The sequence below is a fragment of the Stegostoma tigrinum genome, chromosome 28 (genome assembly GCF_030684315.1).
Source record: "Stegostoma tigrinum isolate sSteTig4 chromosome 28, sSteTig4.hap1, whole genome shotgun sequence".
Classification (NCBI taxonomy): Eukaryota; Metazoa; Chordata; class Chondrichthyes; order Orectolobiformes; family Stegostomatidae; genus Stegostoma; species Stegostoma tigrinum.
In genome coordinates, this window is record NC_081381.1 from 8962185 (window position 1) to 8979096 (window position 16912).

General features: G+C 43.6%; 1 protein-coding gene across 1 annotated transcript; it reads right to left on the reverse strand.

Annotated features, from left to right (window-relative positions):
* Positions 1–4104: 4104 nt before the first annotated feature.
* On the reverse strand, positions 4105–7605 carry camk2n1b (calcium/calmodulin-dependent protein kinase II inhibitor 1b). Its single transcript, XM_048561548.2, has 2 exons — positions 6479–7605; positions 4105–5228 (listed from the first exon to the last, which is right to left on the reverse strand). Exons 1-2 carry the CDS (start codon positions 6639–6641, stop codon positions 5158–5160), a joined length of 234 nt encoding a protein of 77 aa, XP_048417505.1. The 5' UTR covers positions 6642–7605; the 3' UTR covers positions 4105–5157.
* Positions 7606–16912: the final 9307 nt, after the last annotated feature.

Here is a 16912-nt window from a genome sequence, read left to right on the forward strand (position 1 = left end):
GAGGAAGCTGTAGAGTGTGGGAGCCGTGGTTTACGAAGGAGGTGGAATCTCTGGTCAAGAGGAAGAAGAAAGCTTATGTTAGGATGAGATGTGAAGGCTCAGTTAGGGCACTTGAGGACTACGAGATAGCCAGGAAAGACCTAAAGTGAGAGCTCAGAAGAGCCAGGAGGAGACATGAGAAGTTGTTGGCAGATAGGATCAGGGTAAACCCTAAAGCTTTCTATAGGTACTTAAGGAATAAAAGAATGACGAAGGTAAGATGAGACCCGATCAAGGATAGTAGTGGTAAGTTGTGTGTGGAGTCAGATGAGATAGGGGAAGTGCTAAATGAATATTTTTCAACAGTGTTCACTCTAGAAAATGACAATGTTGTAGAGGAGAATACTGAGATACAGACTACTAGACTAGGCGGGATTGAGGTTCACAAGGAAGACGTATTAGAAATCTTTCAGAGGGTGAAGTTAGATAAGTCCCCTGGGCCAGATGGGATTTATCCTCGGATCCTCTGGGAAGCCAGGGAGGAGATTGCCGAGCCTTTGGCATTGATCTTTAAATCGTCATTGTCTACAGGAATAGTGCCAGATGACTGGAGGATAGCAAATGTGGTTCCCCTGTTCAAGAAGGGGAGTAGAGACAACCCTGGTAATTATAGACCAGTGAGCCTTACCTCAGTTGTTGGTAAAGTGTTGGAAAAGGTTATAAGGGATAGGGTTTATAATCATCTAGAAAAGAATAAATTGATTAGGGATAGTCAGTACGGTTTTCTGAAGGGAAGGTCATGCCTCACAAAACTTATTGAGTTCTTTGAGAAGGTGACCAAACAGGTAGATGAGAGTAAACCGGTTGATGTGGCGTATATGGATTTCAGCAAGGCGTTCAATAAGGTTCCCCACAGTAGGCTATTGTACAAAATGCAGAGGAATGGGATTGTGGGAGATATAGCAGTTTGGATCAGAAATTGGCTTGCTGAAAGAAGGTGGTAGTTGATGGGAAATGTTCATCCTGGAGAGCAGTTACTAGTGGTGTACCGCAAGGGTCGGTGTTGGGTCCACTGCTGCTTGTCATTTTTATAAATGACCTGGATGAGGGCGTAGAAGGATGGGTTAGTAAATTTGCAGATGACACTAAGGTCGGTGGTGTTGTGGATAGTGACGAAGGATGCTGTAGGTTGCAGAGAGACATAGATAAGCTGCAGAGCTGGGCTGAGAGGTGGCAAATGGAGTTTAATACAGACAAGTGTGAGGTGATGTACTTTGGTAGGAGTAACCGGAAGGCAAAGTACTGGGCTAATGGTAAGATTCTTAGTAGTGTAGATGAGCAGAGAGATCTCGGTGTCCATGTACACAGATCCTTGAAAGTTGCCACCCAGGTTGACAGGGCTGTTAAGCAGGCATACAGTATTTTAGCTTTTATTAATAGAGGGATCAAGTTCCGGAACCAAGAGGTTATGGTGAAGCTGTACAAAACTCTGGTGCGGCCGCACTTGGGAGTATTGTGTACAGTTCTGGTCACCGCATTATAAGAAGGATGTGGAAGCTTTGGAAAGGGTGCAGAGGAGATTTACTAGGATGTTGCCTGGTATGGAGGGAAGGTCTTAAGAGGAAAGGCTGAGGGACTTGAGGCTGTTTTCATTAGAGAGAAGAAGCTTGAGAGGTGACTTAATTGAAACATATAAAATAATCAGAGGGTTAGATAGGGTGGATAGCGAGAGCCTTTTTCCTAGGATGGTGACGGCGATCACGAGGGGGCATAGCTTTAAATTGAGGGGTGAAAGATATAGGACAGATGTCAGAGGTAGTTTCTTTACTCAGAGAGTAGTAAGGGAATGGAACGCTTTGCCTGCAATGGTAGTACATTCGCCAACTTTAGGTACATTTAAGTCGTCATTGGACAAGCATATGGACGTACATGGAATAGTGTAGGTTAGATGGGTTTGAGATCGGTATGACAGGTCGGCACAACATCGAGGGCCGAAGGGCCTGTACTGTTCTATGTTCTACAAGTGAACGTGGCCTGGAATGTGGTCACGGGTTGATTTCGCTTTTGCTTTGATTTAATTTTATCAGATACGGATCACGTGTTTCCTGGAACTAATCGATAGGAGATGCCCCATTATTTCTGCTGAGTATTTATCAGTTCTGGATTACATCTGAAAATGTCACACCTCATTGTGCTGATCATTTTCCAACTAGGATTTGTTTCAAATATCCACTTAAAGCTGGTCATTGAAAAGTGGTCAATTAAGAGCATGTTTATTTTTCCCTCATTAGGGAAGGTTAAGGCACTATTCCGGCCGGGATGGTGCCCGAGAAAAGCATTGCCTCGGAATTACTTGCCTTTGGATTAGAACAAACAAGCCCAAGAGCTGATGTAGACAGAGATAAACTGGAACTGTTACTAAGTATAATGTAAGCACGTACTAGTGTGAATCGAAATTAATTTTGTTTCTGATTCATTATAATGCTCGCTCCCGGTTTGTATTAAATTCCACTGAAAGGATAGCCACTGACGCTTCATGATTATGCAGAGCTGCTTGTCTCGACTATTAACACAAGTACAATCTTATAACGAACTAAACTCTCCCCCACTCTAAAATTCATTCGAAAATCAGCGAGAGGGTTGACCTAAGATTTCAAAATTTTCCGTCGTCTCAATTCATAGAAACGCCCCTTTCTTCAACCATTTCTGCAAACCACATCTAAACACTAGACAGCCCTAAAAAAAAACCCTTCTAAAGGGCGATTCAAGAACTCTCCCGCCACCTGAATTCATTCACGAACACAGGACCCGCTCTGCGGAAGGGTCACTGTGTTCGAAACGTTCGCTCTGTTTCTCTCTCCACAGATGCTGCCAGACCTGCTGAGTTTCTCCAGCGATTTCTGCTTTTGTTTGGATGTCCAGCAGTCCTTTGTTTCATTTTAGTGTTGCACAAATAACAGGCCACTAAGCCCATCTTTGGATCAGTTTCTCACCCCCACCAGGGGCTCCTTCAATCCGTGCTGTTTATCATGGACGATATGACTGGATTTAATAAACGGAGCACGTGCCCCCGGATTATTGTGGAATCAACAAACCGGAACAGCCCTGACCTTCCGATCTTTCACATTAGAAGACAAAAAAAACCTACATTCCATTGAGGTCACACTCACATTCTAAGAGATTAGCTAATTTGCCAATGGTGATTTTTTCCCCAAATAATCAGTCTAATTTCACTATAATCTGCATTCTCCAAACTGATTGTAGCAGAGAGAGAGGGATTTGAATTCAGGGTTCCTCTCGCCTTCAGCGAACGTGAGCTGCGATGAGTACTCCGGGGAGAAATGCAGAATTTATAAATTCCAAACTTTCAACATAAACTGTTTTTGTAAAAATGCGTGAGAAAGATACTGTTTGGATTTTGTGACACATTCGCCCCTCTCTGCCACAAACGGATGTTCTGCTAAACATAAACCAGTATCTGTTTATCACCCACACATCCAACTCATCTTCACAGCCTCGAACTATTGGCATGGTGATGAAGGATAATGACAGAGATCAGAAACATCTCGCTCACATTCGGGGGCAGCCCAGAGGATTATATTATTCAAATGACCCGTGGCGATTAAGGGAGGCGTTTATTACAGTGTCAGTGAAAACAGGCTTTAGTTCACAATATACATCCGTTTTTTGTCTGAGGAACTACTTTGGAAAGGAGTTAACATGTCAACAAATAGCTCCTGGTCTGCTTTCGAACACTGACTGTATTCTAAAGCCGTAAACTGAATTGGAAAGCTGCCTGCGCGGTTTTGCGAACAGTTTATTTCATAGCCCCCTTGTTGTGCCAAGGTTTAATGTGGCATGTTAACCGCTACCCGGATTGAATTGATTTGAAGCAGGAAACTCTCCTACTCTAGTCGCTCTGTGTTACACCTTATTTGCGCAATTTTTGTGAATTCCTCTCTCTAAAATAATGATTTCTAGTCAAAGCAACTGATTGTGGTAGGATCGAACGATTAATCACCTATTCGACAACCTGATCAATATGATTGGAAGCTCAGTAAACTGTCAGTAATACTCCACAAGCCAGCAACATTTAACAAACTTGAGAGAGAGAGAGACGATAGAAAGCTTTTACCTTTTATTAATACTTTGCTGAATAGCCCTGTAGAGAGGAAAGAGGTGCAAACAGATATTCATAGATTCAATTCAGAGAAAAAAAAATCGAGGTCTGTCATTCAACGTTTCAGACAAGATCTATAATGATTTATAGACGGCCTCACACGAGGCATTTTATATATTATCATGCAGAACAAGAAATTCACCAAATAATAACAGTCCTTTAACATAAAAAAAATGGCAGCCAAGTAGCGGTACTGAATACATTCACGGAGAGCAGAGAGAAACTCGCCTTTTTTGGCGTTCTCGAAATATTTGGCACTGTCGTGATGATGCTTCATACAATATAGAAAGTATATTACTGCCACGATAACAAAACATCTCCTAACGATCTCACTGTAGGATACATTATGGTTTATAAATCCTAAAATAGAAAAGATCTCACTTTCAACGCAGCAGGCCGCAGTATATTGCAACAAGAAATCAAATCAAGCTGCACACAGGTTTGAACTCAAAATGAAATAATATTTCTCCATTCCTATAAAATGTTTTTGTCTTAAACAATTTCCAACAACGCAATAAAGGAGAATAAAAATAATATTTTACATCCAAAGTGCACAAAATTACAGTATTCGCAAGATAATGTAAACAAGGTGCTCCATTCATAACAAGATAGCTGCTGGCAATACAATATAAAGGTTTGATCAATAGACAGTATGTGCTTGCTACATCGTTCTCCCGCTTCTTTTCCGGCTTGCCCTGACATCTGCACATTCCATGATGCTCTGAGCGGTCAAGAACAAGTCATTCTTGCACATTACCTTAGAAGGTTCAATTTTGGACCAACATTACTCATTCCTTAACTCCCTCTCGGACCTGGCCTCACACTTTGCCTCCCAGCGTCAGATACAATAGTTAGTTTGTTTTAGCATTGTGTATCACAGCTTTTATAAGTAAAGGTTAGTTCTGCGTCTCAAAGTGCTTTTCTCGCCAACGAAAAGATGGGACTTGTTTGAATGTTTTTTTGTGTGTGTTGTTGATCGGCACACTCTTTCGGCATTTTTAAACACCCGGAGGGGACTTCTCGCTCATATTTTTCAGCACATCGTCAATTCTGTCATCTTCGATGACAACTGCAATGCAGAAAACAAAACAATTCATGGTTTCTTTTAAAAACCGAGTCTAGGTACTGTTTAAAGGCAGCGGGATACATGACAATAAAACTAGCATCAATTGGGAATCTGATGTAGGGCTGTTCGGAACAGCTACTGTTCATTCAATGTACATGTGCAAAAAAGCTTTGGAATTTAGACTTTCTGAAGAAGGGTCTGGGCCCGAAACGTCAGGTTTCCCGCTTCTCTGATGCTGCTTGGCCGGCTGTGTTCATCCAGCTCTACATCTTATCTTAGAAATTGCAAATATGGGCACTCACACACTCAGTTACACTCATAGACATACCTACTCATTCAATCATTCACACACACACACACACATACACACACAATCACTCACATACCCACTCATACACATTCACCCGCATGCTCAACACAATCTCACGTACACGATGTAGAGAAGCGTCCATAGCAATATCGCAGAACTGCACACTCTCCCCACCACACACAAACACGCTTTCTCACACACACACTGTGTGTACAGAGGCGTCCACAGCAATATCACCTATGGCAGAACCGCACACTCCCCTCCCCCTCCATCCTCAAACCTCTCACACACACACATTCTCTCTCTCACTCACACACACACCCCTCTCACATAGTGTGTACACAGAGGCGTCCACAGCAATATCGCCTGTGCAGAACCGCACTCCCCTCCCCCTCCATCCACAACGCTCCCTCTCTCACTCACTCTCTCTCTCACTCTCACACACACTCCCCCTCTCACACACACAGTGTAGAGGCGCCCACAGCAATATCGCCTGTGCAGAACCGCACTCCCCTCCCCGTCCATCCACAACGCTCCCTCTCTCACTCACTCTCTCTCTCACTCTCATACACACTCCCCCTCTCTCACACACTCTGTACAGAGGCGCCCACAGCAATATCGCCTGTGCAGAACAGCACACTTTCCTCCCCTCCAACCCCCACAAACACATTCACACTGACACTCAATGCAAAATGGTTTGCTGCAGAATCAAAAGCGATTGAGGAATGCACGGTTTGAAGTAAATATTCCCTCCTCCCAATAAAACAGACCCCAGGAATTAACTCGGAGAAACGCAGATCGTTGCATTGTTTGAATATTGACGCTAGACAGAACAATTTCTCTCCCACGGGTATAGAATAAAAAACACAAGAATTGAAAATAATTTAAATTCCAGACAAGAAGCGAGTTGCCTGGATCCGGAGCTTATTCAGCTCTCACTTACCCCGCTTGCTTCTCCCAATCTGGCCCAGTTTGGGCGCCCGTTTGTTCTGGCCGGCTCCGAAGAAGTTGTTGGTGTCCTGTAGGCGGCAAGTGAAGGAGATCTGACCCACCTCCTCACCATAATGCGCAATCTTCTCCTCATTGTAAGGTAGGACCTGGGACATGGCGGCCAGGAGTAGGCGGAGAGCCGGGGTTACGGGATTGCGGACACGGTCTCCGTGCACCTTCAGCAAAGCCGCTTCGCCTGGACAGTGCCCAGCTAATCCTTTCGTCCCCGGGCTTCGGGCTCACTGGCAGTGGCGGTGAACTCCAGCCGCTCTAGGTTGGTTGCAGAGAGCGAGAGAGGGGGAGAGAGATCTTATTCGCACGTCACTGTGCTGGAGTCTTCCTGTGCGGCAGCGGCGACCGCCCCCGGCCCGAGTGTGGGGGAGGGGGGAGGGGAGGAGAGGGGGGTTCAGCTCTTTCACTATCTCTGTATCTGCGTGTCTCTGTGCCTCTCTCTGCACCTGTGCGCCTCTATCTCTCTCTCTCTCTCTCTCTCTGAAACTGTCTCTCTCTGTGTGTGTCTCTCTCTCTCTGTCTCACGCTCTGTGTCTCTCTCTGCACCTGTGTCTCTCTATCTCTCTCGCTCTCTGTGTGTGGCTGTCTCTGTCTCTCTCTCTCTCTGTGTCTCTGTGCGCGCGCGTGTCTCTCTCTCTCTCTCTCTGTGTCTCTCTCTCTCTCTGTGTGTGTCTCTCTCTCTCTGTGTGTCTCTCTCTCTCTCTCTGTGTGTCTCTCTCTCTCTCTGTGTCTCTCTCTCTCTGTGTGTGTCTCTCTCTCTCTGTGTCTCTCTCTCTCTCTCTCTGTGTGTGTCTCTCTCTCTCTGTGTCTCTCTCTCTGTGTCTCTATGTCTCTCTCTCTCTCTGTGTGTGTCTCTCTCTCTCTCTCTCTCTGTGTCTCTCTCTCTCTCTCTCTCACTGTGTCTCTGGCTATGTCCCTATTGTATCATTCTGTTTCTGGTTCGCTATCGCTCTCACTCCTTCTCTGTGCTTCCCCCACCACCATCAGCCCACCCCGCTTTGCTGAATAGCCCGGACCCGGTGATGCTCCTACCCGGGGGCCGGGGGTGGGGGTGTGGTTAGTCCCGGGGTAAAATGAGAGCCGCAGCTTGCAGACGCCAAGAGGAGACGGGGCCGCTCAGTGATTCCAAGCCCCGGGCACATACCGCCCCCAGCGGCAGTGAAGGGAGGTGGGGAGAGGGGAGAGACCAAAGGGAGACCTCCCCATCCCTCCAACAGCTACAGAAGCCGCTCCAACTCCAAAAGAGCCCCCTCCAGTTTCCCACAAACCTCCCCTCAATCCCTCCCCCCCGGGGTGAATTCGGGTTCCGGGGTTAGATGCTGCAGGATGCTGGGGGGAAGCGCGCTGCTTTTGGCCATTGAGAAGCTGCCCGTGGGAAATGAGTGAAGGCTCGGGGGGCGAGGGGTAGGTTCGCGTTCACTCTGTCAGAGCTCAGGCTGCGCTCAGGAACCCAGCTGGTTACACAGCAATGCACAATGTTTACACAGCCTCACCAGGTTCCAAGATAATTCCTCACAAAATTCACTGGGAAGCAGTTATTCTGAGAAGTGAACGAAAACGGGGAGCTAGCGGAAGGGGGTGGGGAGTGAGGCTGGTGTGAAGCTTTGGCTGGGATTCACCCGAAACATCAACATAAAAACCTCGCATAATTGTCCAGTACAACTCTGAGAAACCCTGATAATCGGTTAGAAGTTGGGGAGCCCTGAACTCCACCGGGTGGCTTAAAGCTGGAGACTTCACCTAGAAATATTGTCCCCGGGACCCAGCCTGGCCCCCATGACTTGCACTATCCTCCCTGTTCGTCCCTTTCTGCATCCCGGTGTTCCCCACGTACTCTCAGTGAGCAAACAGAGCGCTGATATCGCGGGGGCTGGAAACACAAACAGCTCAACCCCATCCAGATCACCAGGCCTGGGCAAAGCCGGGGTCCTGGCCATTCCCCTTCCCAGCCCGATCGGATTTAGGCCAATCGCAGATTGCAGGTATCACCGCCCCTCAGCTCCCAGCACAATATCGGCTGTGGGGTTTTAACCTGAGGTGTGAACAGGGCAGTGTAGCGATCCTGCAGGCGAGTTTGAAATGGACCAGGTTTCACAGCGTGAGGCAGGAGAACTCTAACTGGGGCCAGGGACATTGTCTGGATCTGCTCCAGGAGACTCCGAGAGGGGGCAGATTCTCCACATTGACTGAGCAAACCTCGGCGTCTCTCAGACGATTGTCCCGGCTGGAATGCCACTTCAACCAGCGGCGCCAGCGATACACACTCAGCAAACCGACTGCTGGCTGGCAAGTTGTTGCAGTGCCGTTCCTTCGTCATGTCACATGACAGCAAGTTTGTGAATTAAATGTTCTAAGAAATATTCAGGTCAATAAACACCCTTTAGGAACAACGTTCTGACTTCAATCGATAAATATGAAACTCAGGAGAAATGTCATATCTGCGTTGGGTTAGTGATGGACGGGTAGTAACTGGGATAAAGTTGAAGGTTGATGGTCTTAATCGCAGAGCCTTTACTTCTCAATGTTCACACATCGAGTAGGAATAACCCACTGGCTCATTAGCCTCCAATGCACTCAATGACCGAAGAATCATGATCAAATATTTTGTATATCACTCCCATCCTGCTTACCTTGGCCTGCCCCACTGCCCAGTCTCCTCTGACCCTTCAGGCAGTAGAACTAGTTCAAACAATTACTGGGATCCCAATGCCCATTATCTGATTATCCCAATCTGATCAGCACAAGATGCAATTTCTATATCCCTACTCCAGGCATGAATCAACACAGACAACAAAAAAATGCTGGAGATCACGGCAGGTCAGGCAGCATCCAATAGCAGAGAGAGAGCAAGCTCATGTTCCTGGTCTAGATGACTCTTCATCAAAACCAATGTGAAGTGTGGAGGGGGCAGCATTTATGGAATAGTGCAGGCTTCCTCTTCAAGACAATCAGACCAAACAATTTTTTTTGACATTTTGCAAAATAATAAAATACAAAAAAAGGCAGATAATCTTCCTGAAATTAAAAAAGGAAAATGCTGAAAAAAAACTCAGCAGGATAGATAGCATCTGTGGAGCAAGACCCAGAGTTAACCTTTAAAATCAATGGAATTTCATCAGAAGTGGAAATAGATGACATGTGTTGATCAAGATCTGGATGAGTTGAAACCAAAAGGCAGATCTCTGATAGAATGAAAAACAAGACAGACAAAAACATATTAATGACAATCTCTGTCCCACTCTGCTTCCTTGACATTTTTAAAAAAAAATTCAGCAGCACTCCTTCTCCAGAGATAGCAAGAACTGCCAATGCTGGAGTCAGCGATAACACAGTGTAAAGCTGGAGAAACACAGCAGGCCCGGGCAGCATGCTCCTCCAACTTCAGACTGTGTTAACACTTTCTCTGGGTCATCTTTTGTTCCTCACTGTCTTGTTTCATCGCCACTCCCTTTAGCACCGAAAAATTAAATCTTCCGTCATTCAACTTCTACTGTCTTTCATAATGATAAAAGCAAAGCATTGAAACAAACACTGAAAATACTGGGGAATCTCAGCAACTGTGGCAGCAAAAACAGAGTTTCAAGTCCAATATAACTTTTCTCTAGAACCAAGTCATATCAAACTTAAAATGTTAATTCTGTTTCTCTCCACAAATGCTGCCAGACCTGCTCAGTTCATCCAGCATTTTTGTTTTTCTCTCCTGTCTTTCACCCTAGCAAAAACCTTTTGATCCTCATCCCATAAACACTCTGCACGAAACCTATCACATTGCTAACTTGGTCACAAATCTGGTGAAAAATCTTTTGAGTTAAAGCAATAATGAATTTATTTGTGCCTCATAATTGAGAAAAGATACAAATTGTGACACACATACACAGAATGATGAGGAAATGAGAGGTGAGTCAACATTGTAAAAGTAAAAACTGCTGAATCAGTCCTTGGCTTGCCTGTGATGAACAAGTTGTGCAACATTGTGACAGTTAAGGTGGGTGATTGTAACGGTGCTAACTTTGCTGTTGAGCAGAGGTTTAGATATTCTTAGTCTGCAGTTAACTGAAAGGCATTTGTTTAGGTTTCCTCAACAGTGACTTTGCTGAGGACTTGTTTTCAGCATTTGTACAATGAAAAGCTTTATTGCTTTTTACCTTACATGCGAGGGTGCCTGCAGGAAGTTCTTGTCTGTGTCCCTTCACAACACACTTTAGCAGAATGCAACTTGAACTGCAATCTTCACACACCATACACAAGCACATCCATTCCCGAGCATATGAGACACAAAGTCTAGGGGTTACAGTTATGCCTTTTTTTAGACTCCTTTCTTGTGCATTTCTGGAATGGTAAAACACAACTATGTCTTTCACAAAGATTTGTATATTTTTCACTTGATCTTGTGTGCAGTCTGGTTCACAACACAAGAGGCCAGAGTTCAGTTTTCTTTCACCCCCTTTGAGATGTTGCTGTCCGAAGTTCTCTTGACAACATTCACATTTCATGATTCCTCTTAGAGCTCTGTGTTATCCACAATAGTATTTTAGACAGCCACTGAATTTACATTTTCAGCTAGTTTTTGGCTTGTAAGTCCTCCTTTCCATTAAAAACACATGTTCTACTTAAAAGTTCAACAGCTCTGTAAGTAATTTGGGTTACCATCTCATCATCACACCACGATTTGGAGCATTCTGCCATTTGTTAATATATTTTCCTACACTGGACAAACTCCAACTACAGGACTGCAGTTCCAAAGACCTCATCATAAAGGATATAATTGACCTCCCAGAAGTGAACAACAAAGGATATTGCAGAGATCAGAAATCAAGCTTGTTGCAAAAGATGAAGGAGGAGGAGCTTGATTTGAAAGAATAAAATAAGGCTATAAGGTATTCTTGTGGAATTTTAAACATTATGTATTACAATCAGCCAAAGAAGTGTAGAAAGGCTCCTTCCTCTTCCCAAAACGTGTTTGACCACAGAAGATCTTTTTAAAAATAATCTAAGCACTAACAATAACATACACAAAGAGACAGGTCTATTTGTATGTTGTTAAACAAAGGGGAGTTGTATTTACTGTACTTAACACTCAATTGAAGTAAAATCATAATACGCTGACTGCCACACATGCACACATTCAAAGCTTCACACAAGTGCAAAAGTGGGTGGAGATGTTAACTGGCTTTAAAAATACAATAAAAGTCAATGTTACATGAATCTTCTACATTTATCAACTTGAATTATGTGAGACTCCATTTGATGGCCAGTTAGTGGGATTCAGCTTTGAAATGCTGTAAAGATGTTGACAGATGAGTCACCTTTTTTCTGGAGATTGCAGAGATTCTTACAATAATGCCTGTGGAATGTGGAGAGTTGAACAAGAGATAAAGTTCAAGACTCAGGATGGTGAGATAGGGACTGCATCCATTCACGGTCCTGTTTCTTCAGTGTCACTCCTTGCTCTGTGTCCTGTATAAAAGTAATTTATTAAACAAAAAAGAGAGTTATTTGACTCATATGATTCCCTTATCACCAACTGACCAGTTATTCAAATACAGACAGAGCAAGCTAAATCCACTTCCATGACTTAAACATGATGAGATTATGACTGGATGACTTCCTTTCTCCGTCAGAGTCCCTTTTAAGGGTCTAGGCCTGAACCGTCAGCTTTTGTGCTCCTGAGATGCTGCTTGGCCTGCTGTGTTCATCCAGCTCCACACTTTGTTATCTCGGATTCTCCAGCATCTGCAGTTCCTATTATCTCTGATTACATTTAATGTTTATTCCCGAGCCAGGTGAGTGTGCAGGTGATTGGCTGGATGGTTTGTGAATGGGTAAGGTGATAGTCTCATCACACATCTCCAAGCTGGTCATTACCATTGGGGTTTTCTAGACTGGCTGACTCCATTTTAATGGTTTTGGAATTTTTACATTATAGAAATGCAAATATTCAGCCACCTTAGCAACTGCTGTCAGTTAAAAGACATTTGTTGCTGATCACTTTTTAAAATGTTCAGCTGGTGGTTTTCAATCCATTAAATATATAAATGCATGTTGGATTAGCAGGTCTTTATATTGAAGGACATCAGGGTAGTCGATCCAGGCAAACATTCCACTGCAAAAAAACTACCAATCGTAACAGATTATGAACAAAAGTTCAAATGTTGGAGTAAGACTGTCTTTGTCACCTGCAGTCTTAACCATCCGATGCACTCCTCTCTGGCCTCCCCCATTTAACTCTTCATAAAAGTGACATGAATCAAAATCTGCTCACTATGTCTGACCATGCCTTGTTCACATGTGACCCCTATGCTCACAAACTTATATTGCTTTCTCTCCTGCAACACTCAACTTTAAAATTCTCATCTTTGTATTCAAATCTGTCCATGGCTTCTCTTCTATATATTGCTGTTATCTCCTCCAGCCTCACATCTCCCAAGATCTCTCACTCCACAATTGGGGCATCTTGAATCTCTACAATTTTACAGGGTGTCATGGTGGCTCAGTCATTGGTGGCTCACTGCTTTACAGTGCCAGGGACCTAGGTTCAGTTCCAGCCCTGCGTAATCGTTTGTGTGGAGTCTTCATGTTGTCCCTTGCATGAGTTTGTGCCAGATGCTCTGGTTTCCTCCTACAGTCCAAAGATGTGCAGGTTAGTTGGATTAGCCTGTTAAATTTCCCACAGTGTCCAAGGATGTGCAGGCACTGAGGATTAGCCATGATAAATGTTACAGGGGTAAGATTGAGGGCTAGGTCTGGAGGGGATCTCTCTGGGGAGTTGGTGATGACTCAATGGGCTGAATGGCCTCTTTCTGCAGCATAGAGACTCTAATTTTAATTGTACTGTTATTTAGCAACCGTGTCTTCAGGTGCCTAAGGTCAAGCTTTGGAATCCCCTCATCACATTTCTCTGCCTCTCATCCTTTTTCTTCCTTTAAGACAGTCCTAAAACCTAGCCTTTTAACTGAGCCTTTGGCAATCTGAACTAACATGACATTATACAACTCAGTGTCAAACTGTATCATAAGATTTATCCATCAAAAAGCACAGGTTGTTATTGTAAGACAGCAAGTTCATTGGAACCATCGTACAAAAAAAACGTATATTTGTTGAACAAGTTGGGTGCCACAGCCATGAAGAAACATTGTAATAATGGGTCAGGGATCTACCTAAAGATGTCTTTGAAAGAGAAAAGATGAATGAATATGATGAAAAGGGTATGTTTGAAATCAATACAAAAGGCATCGGCTTTTATTAGGTTTCCCTTGTTATTAAAAATAGATAATAAGGAATTTATGAAAACTGATTTGCATTATAACATTGACTGCTTGCTTTTTTTTTCCTTTATTCATTCACTGGATGAGGGTGTCACTGGCTAGACAACATTTATTTTCCATCCCTAATTGCCCAGAGGGCAGTTAAGAGTCAACCACATTGCTGTGGGTCTGGAGTCACATGTAGGCCGGAACAGTAAGGTTGGCAGTTTCCTTCCCTAAAGGACATTAGTGAACCAAGTGGGTTTTTCCAACAATCAACAATGAATCGCAGTCTCAATAGATTGTTAATTCCAAATATTTATTGAATTCAGATTCCACCATCTGCCATGGAGGGATTCAAGCCCAGGTCCCCAGAACCTTATCTGGGTTTCTGGATTAACAGTCCAGTGATAATACCACTAGGCCATTGCTTCCCCTATTTATATATGTATAGCCCATGAATAAAAGACAGATTTAAAATGCACACAGATGAATGTGACCAGAAGAATCAGTCACCTAAGTGGGGGAATACATTACAAAATCTTGAATAAACTGTTTAATTTGCTTCATACAGGGAATTGGACTAACTGCAGTGTGTTAGATTGTGTACACACATGATGCATTAGTACACATTACAAATTGCAGCTCCTTTAGGCTGAACTTTTTGAAGTCGCACACAGTACCATTTAACAAAGTGTTTGCCACATCTAGCAAATGATATAAATAATTGTAAATAATGCAAGTTCATGATAATAAATTACAGATAATTGCTTTGCAATGGTACAGGTGGTTTCGTGGCTACTGATTCTGCCTGCTAAATACTCAGCATCAACTATTCCACTGTGAGCAGGTGCCGCAGCTGAGGGATGAACTATTAAAGGGATGTTTAATAGGGGTGTTGCTAGACTGTTCTCACCCACACTTGATTCCTTGGTAACAGTAAGATCAGGACAAAGGATCATTGAAGTGAATGCCTTAAATACGATTGTTTCCACTTCAAAAAGATTATGCTGGTCACTTCTCAAATCCAACAATGCTTTGGATTCTGGAGATTGGAAACATAAAAGGATGTATTGGAGAAGTTCAACAGGCCTGGCAGCACATGTGGAGAGAAAATCAGAGTTAACACTTTGAGTCCCAAATGACTCTTCTTCAAAACTGAGATCACACGGTGTAGAGCTGGATGAACACAACAGGCCAAGCAGCATCAGATGTGCAGGAAGGTTTCTGGGTCTAGATCCCGAAACATCAGCTTTCCTGCTCCTCTGATGCTGCTTGGCCTGCTGTGTTCATCCAGCTCTACAGCTTGTTGTCTCAGGAACTGGAAAATTGTGTTTCTTATGCTATTGACAAGGAGAAGAGGAGCAAGTGGAACAGATTGTGAGGTTTCCAAAAGCAAAAGGCAAAGAGGTTACTAAAAAGGCAAAGAGGCAGTAGAGGAGAGAGGTAGATGAAGAATTGGTGTTAATAGCAGAAAATAGGTCAATTCTGCTGAGAGTAAACCCATGCAAATGAGACATTCTTGGGGAGGGGTGTAATGAAGGGGGCGTAATCGAATAAAAAGCAGAGGTGTAATGGTCTGATGTTGTGGAGGCCCTAGGGGCTGCTAAGTGCCTAAGTGAAAAATGAGATAGTGCTCCTCCAGCTTATGTTGAACTACATTGGAACGCTGTGGCAGGACAAAATATTAGCATGGGAACAAGATCATAGAATCCCTACAGTGTGAAAGCAGGCCATTCAGCTCATCAAGTCCAGCCTAACTGTGCAAAGAGCATCCCAACCAGATCTGCCCCCTTATTCTATCCCATAACCCCTCATTTCCAATGGCCAATCCATTAACCTCTACGTCTTTGGCCTGTGGGAGGAAACTAGAACACACAGAGGAAACCCATGCAGACACAGTGAGAATATGCAAACTCCACACACACGATCACCCAAGGATAGAGTTAAACCTGGATCCCTAGTGCTGTGAAGCATCAGAGCTAACCACTGAGCCACCCACAAAATGATTTGTTGAAATGGCAAGCACAAGGAAGTTGTGAATCAGTCTTGCAGACAGCGAGGTGGTATTCAGGAAAATGGTTACTGAGATAATAACCATAATAATAAGAATGTATATAAACATGATTAATCAAATTTCCAAGTGTAGCCTTGAGGGAGAGTTCATTGCAAGTATTAGGGACTGTTTCTTGGTGCAATATGCTGGAGAATCAGCTAGGCAGCAGACTGCTCTGGATTTGGTATTGTGTAATGAAGTGGGTTTAATTAATGAGGTCATAGGAAAGGATCCTCTCACATGCCAGAATTTCAAACTCAGTTTGAGAGTGAGAAACTGGACTCTCACACTGGAATTCTGGAGTAAGCTAAAAGTAATTAAATTTAATTAATTTAAGTAATTTAAATTTAATTAGGCCTGGACTTATTGGTCTGGGCAGGATGTCTGAAAGGTAGAACAGTTGATGAGATATTCGATTCCTCCCTACTGAAACATACTCCTGCGAGAAAGAAGTAAGCGTGGGAGAAAACATTTGTGCTTAGCGAGGAAGTTAAAGATATTATGAAGACAAAAACGAAGGCATACCATATTGCTGTATAGGATGGGCTGAAGTGCTAAAGTTAATGGTGATATTCAACATCTGCATGACCAAATAGGTTGTATATGATGGGCTGAAGTGCTAAAATTGTTGATGACTCATGACAAGCTGTATGATCTTGGATGAGTTCTGCAAACATTCCTTTATGGGCGGAAAGCAGCAACTGCAGCTTGTTTTTCTGTACCAGTCAGCAGTTTTGTCTACTGTTTTCTGTGCTGGCCGTTTGTTACATTGTGTAAGGGAAAGAGAGTTTTGTTCCACATCGCTGGGCTTCGCCTTGGCTCAGAATCATGAACGCTGCCAGGAACGAACCTAAAGCTCCAGACCGGCCATCAATCTAGGGGTTCCCGATGGCCAGGAAGGTGTGAGATTTGTTGCTTTTTCTCTTTTCTTTCCATTTATTATTATCATTGTAATCATTTATTACTACCATTACAATCATTTATTATTACCACTACAATCATTATTATTACTTAATAAACATTCATATTTAAGCAAATTGCTGCTGTCGAGTCTTCGCAATTATATTTAACCAAA

Excerpts from the sequence above, each read along its gene's own strand:
- camk2n1b (XM_048561548.2), bottom strand. The coding sequence starts at position 6,641 with ATGTCCCAGGTCCTACCTTACAATGAGGAGAAGATTGCGCATTATGGT. Across the intron at positions 5,229-6,478 it reads GATTGGGAGAAGCAAGCGGG|TTGTCATCGAAGATGACAGA; the intron begins GTAAGTGAGAGC and ends TCTGCATTGCAG.